Source organism: Ophidiomyces ophidiicola, assembly GCF_022830035.1.
Source record: "Ophidiomyces ophidiicola strain CBS 122913 chromosome Unknown scaffold_8, whole genome shotgun sequence".
NCBI classification, from domain to species: domain Eukaryota; kingdom Fungi; phylum Ascomycota; class Eurotiomycetes; order Onygenales; family Onygenaceae; genus Ophidiomyces; species Ophidiomyces ophidiicola.
In genome coordinates, this window is record NW_026054648.1 from 652,592 (window position 1) to 658,591 (window position 6,000).

Below are 6,000 nucleotides of genomic sequence, written 5' to 3' on the forward strand. Positions count from 1 at the left end.
TGCGTTGTCATTTCCGGACTTTTTGTTACCCGGTGGCTCTATTGAAGAGTGGCCAGCTAAACCACTTACGTGCTCAATGGCCTAATCCGGCGCCCGTCGTATTGCCCTTTCTGTCTGCGATCTCTCGCAGAACGCGCAAGCGTGTCCGCTCTTGACGGCGCTCCCGTCAACGTCAGGATCGAGGATTGGTGCATGCATGTGAAGAGCGATGATTAACTACTGCAGTTGGTCTGTTCATCTGGATGCTAAGCCAAAGAGATGCCGCGAGCTGTGTTCTCTGCCTACATTCGGGGGTCGAGTGCGTTCCGTGTGGATGCGTACGTATGCAGAGCCCGGTAATGGATCCCCTTGTGCAGGCATCATCGAATGCCTCGGTTGCTTCAGAAGCCCATGGTCAGCCTAGCAGATCCCAATACCCCCTCTGCATAGGATCGGCTTTCAGCCTGGATCTGAGCGCAGTGTAGACTTGTGCCCTGACCGTCTCTCTTGATGAATGTCGAAAGCTCGCAGCCGACCAGAGTGTCAGCATCCCCAAATAACTATAGCCTCCAGGATGCAGACGCACAGCAATGGCCTTTGCCATACTGTATAACCAACAGAACAAACAGATTCCCAGCACGTTGCCTTTCATCCTGTCTGCCGTGTTTCGCTCGACGTTGGGCCCTCCTTTGCCGGCGCCCAAAGCATGCCCTTTGGTTTTATCCGAAAAGCATCGAATTTTCTATTGATAGTCTTAGAGGTACCTGGCATGTAACCGCCCGTCCACAAGCGCACCGCCTGAACGACCCTGAGAGGCTCTTGTGGTGGCACCAACAGCAGCAGCCAGCCAGCATGACGCAAAACGCGCCCCGGATTCTCCGTTTTCATTCATGCAGGTCCCCAGGCGTAGAGGCACGCTGCCGATCGCCAATGCGGGCAGGCCAACCACTTGCGCTGCCGCCGCCTGATATGTGACAAGATGTGCGACTCGGACCGTGACGATGCGCCTTCTCGCCGGTCTCGTCACCACGCGCCCGTCCGTTTGCCCCTCTTTCGCTCTTATCTGCCTATCTCGTTCCCTTTTGGCAGTGCGACTGCCTCTTGTTTTCCATTATCAAGAAAGTGGGACAGCGATGGCGAAGCACGTCGACTTCCCGACTGGCACTCCGTGCGACTCCGGCGCGAGTTGCGAGTCTTGCGACGGGTTAAGCTGAAGGCTGGCATTTCCGCAATTGGAGCTGATTGTCCCTCTCTGCCCATGTAGATTGGTCTGGTATCCTCCGTACCATCTGCTCCAGCGTCCTTTGTTGAAGCCCATAAATACCGCTGACTCTCTGCCCGTCGCCGTCTCCATCACATTCCCCAGCCCTCCAGCAGCACTCTGTGATTTGTTTTGTGAAGAAAACCAAAACCCCAGATCCCAAAAGCGATCAGCAGCCATGCTCCACCTGAAATCCCTCCTCGTTGCCCTGGCTCTCGCCACAACCGCCGCCTTGGCCGCGCCCTCCCCTGCCAAAGCCGGTCTTCTGGATGACTGCACGCCGGGATGTCACCCTCAGAAAGCTTGGTGCAATCCTCCCTACGTACGTGGTGTTTCCTCTTCTTTTTTTTTTTTTTTCTTCTAGATCCCTTCTCAGTTCCTTGCTGCTTTCGCGCACTTGGCTTTTCAGGCATCAAATGCCGGCAGCCGACCTTCGGAGTAGTTAGGGCGGTGCTTTGACAGAGTATGTGGCCTGTCAAACCACAGCTAACTTTTGCTATTTTAGTATGAGACGCCTTACAAGCTGCCTACCAGAACTGTACGTACTTGTCTTGAAGAATCCTCAAGATTCGTTTAGGCCTCTCTGAAGACCTTTTTTTTTTCTCTCTTTTCTGGCTAACGTGAACTGCTGCAAAAAGTGCTACATGTGCTGCAAGAGGTAACTAGTTGACGTTCCCCCAGGGTGACGCTCTGGCCATCTGTTGTTTGGGGGGAAAGTGTTTTGTTCCGGCCCACCCTTGGCCCTGGCGTAGGCGTGCGTAATGCTCGAGGCTCGAGACTGCAATTCTCTCACTTTTGAAACATTTGCCCAGTGCCCCTCACCCCTTGCGAGATCCATACTTAAGATTGAAGGACTTTTTTTGGATGCTGTTTCTTGCTATCATGACAGCTACATGTTTTTAATGCGAACAGTTTGTGCTCCGTATTTCGAGTTTGATTTTTATTTTCATTTAACTGGTCCCTTTTTTTGGACCAAAAAACGAATCACATCAACCCAAAAATAAAATATTTATCTGATCATATTAGCATCAAACGTAAAACAAAAATAGTGGCTGTACAAATCGTATACAAAAAATCGCTAAATAACACAGTAAATAGCTAAATAGGAGAGATTTGGGATTCTTGTCCCTTGTTCATCCGCTGTCATGCCAAATTACCTTTCTCTCCGCTAGCACCATGCACCCTGTAACTTTAATACACTGCTAATCATACTCCGTACTTCTTCCTCCATCGCTCACAAAACCCAAGAGAAGAACAAGAAGAAAAGGGTCCAAAAAAAAGAAAGGATGATTTTCGAGGGAGGTAATACTCTTCCCAGCACTGAGTTCTATATACAAAAAAGCTTTCAAGAAGCATAAATGATGGTATTTCATATTCCAATGGATGGTGAGCGGACGGTTAGTTATTTAGTATGTGGGTCCGAGGCGACGATCGACGTTCGAGGTGATTCCAATATGAAGTCAAAAAAAAAAAAAAAAAAAAAAGAGATGCGGATCGAGACAGGGCCGTTTTCGGGAAGGATTTCAGCTTTTTCGTGAAAAAAAGGTAGTACGGTATAAATGAGGTAGAAAAGTAGAAGGTAAGCTGTCGTTTGTAAGATGGTTAAAAAAGGCGGGTGGGCTGGTGTTGTTCGGTGTTGCCGTTCCGATATTATACTCGTCGGGCACTAAATAAAAAAAGAAGGGAAAGAAAAATTCAAGGAGATCTTAAATCGGCCTCGCGTTGCATATATAATTCTTTGTTTGGGTGGGTTATGGGGCGAGCCTCCAGCTCGACCAACTGAACTCCCATACCAGAGCTTAATTCTGGAGGCGGGCCATCATCTCGTGGGTGTGGTTGATACATATTCGCGCGATCCCAGCCAAGATAGCCGGGCGGCGGTGATCGAAGGGGTGGGCTGTAAGGGCCGGGTTGTAATCCGTCCGGAGACGTGATGTTGATGTAGCCCACTTGGGAGGGCGCGATGTGGCTGTCTTTCTCACTGTTTGTGGCCCAGTCACCGCCATTCAGAGCCCATCGTCTCGTGCGCTCCTTTGCCGTACCGTCTTCCGAGGCGAGCCACTTGTGATAGACCCGGTTGCGGCCCAGAAGGAAGAACAGTGCACCGAGCATAGCCACAACAACGACACATCCAACCACGATTCCGGCAATGGCGCCACTGCTTAGCTCTTGCGGCACCACTGCTGGTGTGTTCGTAGGAGCTGATGGTCGCTCGCCTTCCGCGGGTGGTGCTTGGCCGGGGACGAGCATGTATGGGTATTGCAATGCCTTGGCAAATTGTGATTCGTAGGACATAGTCCGGTTCTGTGTATTTGTCAGGTCTGCATGCCAGGGGCCAGGTGGTTGAGAATTGGGGAAAACGTACCGGATTGATAGCACCGACCATTCCATTCCCAATGCATGAGTCGAGTGCAGTACAGTAGTAGAATATGGGCTATGATAAAATGTTAGCATATCACGTTCGTGAGGACGAAAACAGAAGGCACTGCACCTTTGTATCGTTGATCCGTATCGACCAAGTTGGTACCTAGATATGCAATTAGTATAAGAACAGCAGAGCAGAATGCTTCCACCGAGCACGACGCACCTTTCCTACTAAGACACCGTCCTTCTCCTCATACTGATTGAAGATCCCTGAATAGAAGTAGTTTCCTGACGCCGGCACACATGGTGACATGAAATCCGCCTGCACGACGGAATGGTTTCGGGGATAGAACTCGAATATGACCGTGTCTCCCACTTCAGCTTTGAGGGAACGCGGGACGTACTTGTGCGGGTCGGATTTTGGGCCAACCTGTACAGTATGGGTGGCGGGGCTGCGGGAGGAGGTGGATGATGGTGTCGTAGAAAGTGGTAGTGAGGGTGTTGGTGGTGGCGAGGGCGATGAGGGCGGATTGGTAGAGGGAGGAGGAGTAGAAGAGGCTGGTGGAGGCGGAGAAGGAGAAGTAGGAGAGGGAGAAGGGGGCGGAGAGGCGGCGGGCGGAGGCTGCTGGCTGTTGACAGCGGCCCCGAGGGCTGTGAGGGGGAGCAGCAGTGGCAGCAAAGACATGCTCGCCAGCGAACGGCCCAACATCTTGGGCGAAGACGGCGTGGGAGACGGCGAGGGATCAGCAGTAATGTCCACAGGGCATGGTTTTGGGTATCGGTGGTGTATATTCTGCAGTGCGTCTCGCGCGTGTTCTTCTTTCGGAGAGAAATAATAGAGGAGGCGGAGTAAGAGGAAGAAGAATAAGTGGAGGAGGAGGGGAAGGAGAAGAAGAAGAAGAGCAAGAGGAAGAAGACAAAAACTACTAGGTCCCCCGATCGTCGCTCGTAGTCAAGCCGGCGCCCAAGATGCCAACGACCCGGGTCTGGCTAGAGTGGAGTGCCGCAGGGAACGCCGGCCTGGGAGGCTGTCGCCGGCGGCTTGGGCGTGTGCGGGCAGGGAGATGAACTGGGGAGCGCGCGCGCGAGCAAGCGGGTGTGTATCAGACCGCGGAGAAGGGGCCAGCATCCCCCTGCGACTGTCGAGGACGGGCAGTCAGCTAGAGGCGGGTCAAGACGGACACAGCAAGGCCATGCAGGAGTCTGTGAGTGTCTGTGAGCCTGGTGAGAGAGTCTGCGTGTGCCGCCACCGCCCCGTCATCCCCCCCCCCCGGCCTGAGGGTGTTCCGCGCGCCAGGCCGGGCGTGGGCAGACAGACGGCGGGATCAGCTCGAAGGACGGCAGAAGCCCGCCAGGCTCCATATCGGCGTGTTCCATCGCACGCAGATTGACTTTGGGCGGGCCTGCGCGCTGGGGGGATGAATCCTTTGGGTCTGGGCACAGAGCGGGTGGTGTGGCTGATGCAGCAGAGAGAAAGAAAGACGGGAAGAGAGGTAGAGATCAGAGAGAGAGAGAGAGAGAGAGAAAGGGAGAGACAGAGACCGATACAGAGACAGAGACGAGTGTGGTGCTGGAGAGAGTGTGTGTCATCCAAGGGGTATCGTGAGGTTGAGATGAGGTTGTTGTGAGCACGAAGAGACTCACTAATTAGGAAAGTCACTACGGAGCGCCGAGTTGACGAACTAACTACATCGGTAGTTCACTACCTAACTACCTACCTATTTAATATTGCTTCACCTCGCCCTCACCCGTCAAGCCCGTCTGGCGCTGCAACGCCGGCCGGAGATGACGGAGTGGGCCAGCAAGGCTGAAGGCGCTGCCCAGCACGACAAGACAATAGCGAATCCTGCCAGCGCGCGCCCTGGAGCAGTCCATTATTACCAAGCAACGCCAGCGAAGCCGCGAAGAAGCCTTCCCACGCACCCGCAAGAAACATCATCCCGGCCACTAGTCGTCGCGTGGCCCGTTGCCCCGTGGCCGCCCGCGCTTAATAGTGAGCTCCCAGCTGCTTGTTGGGAGCGCTGGGGATGGTGACGGAGTCCAAGATGCCTAAACTACTGAGCAGTGGCCGGGATCCCCGGCCAACGCAAGACAGGCACACACGTACACACGCACAGCAGCCACAGTATGGCGTTTATCCAGATATAGCTACACTCTCACGCTGTCTCTCAACTCTCTCTCTCTCTGTCTCTCGCCCTCATCCCTCTTCCATGCTAGTCTAACGCGCGTTGCTAAGCCCGGGATGGCATTATTGTAGTCCGGTCAATTCTTCCCCCCCCCCCCCCCCCCCCCCCCCCCCCCCCCCCCCCCCCCCCCCCCCCCCCCCCCCCCCCCCCCCCCCCCCCCCCCCCCCCCCCCCCCCCCCCCCCCCCCCCCCCCCCCCCCCCCCCCCCCCC

At 54.5% G+C, this 6,000-nt stretch overlaps 1 protein-coding gene across 1 annotated transcript; it reads right to left on the reverse strand.

Moving 5' to 3' along the window:
* Positions 1-2,935: 2,935 nt before the first annotated feature.
* On the reverse strand, positions 2,936-4,289 carry LOZ57_002909 (uncharacterized protein; the record flags this gene model as incomplete). The annotated part of the gene is made up of 4 exons (XM_049251964.1): positions 2,936-3,544; positions 3,606-3,674; positions 3,732-3,767; positions 3,828-4,289. The coding sequence occupies 4 exons, from the start codon at positions 4,287-4,289 to the stop codon at positions 2,936-2,938; spliced, it is 1,176 nt and encodes a 391-aa protein (XP_049109282.1).
* Positions 4,290-6,000: the final 1,711 nt, after the last annotated feature.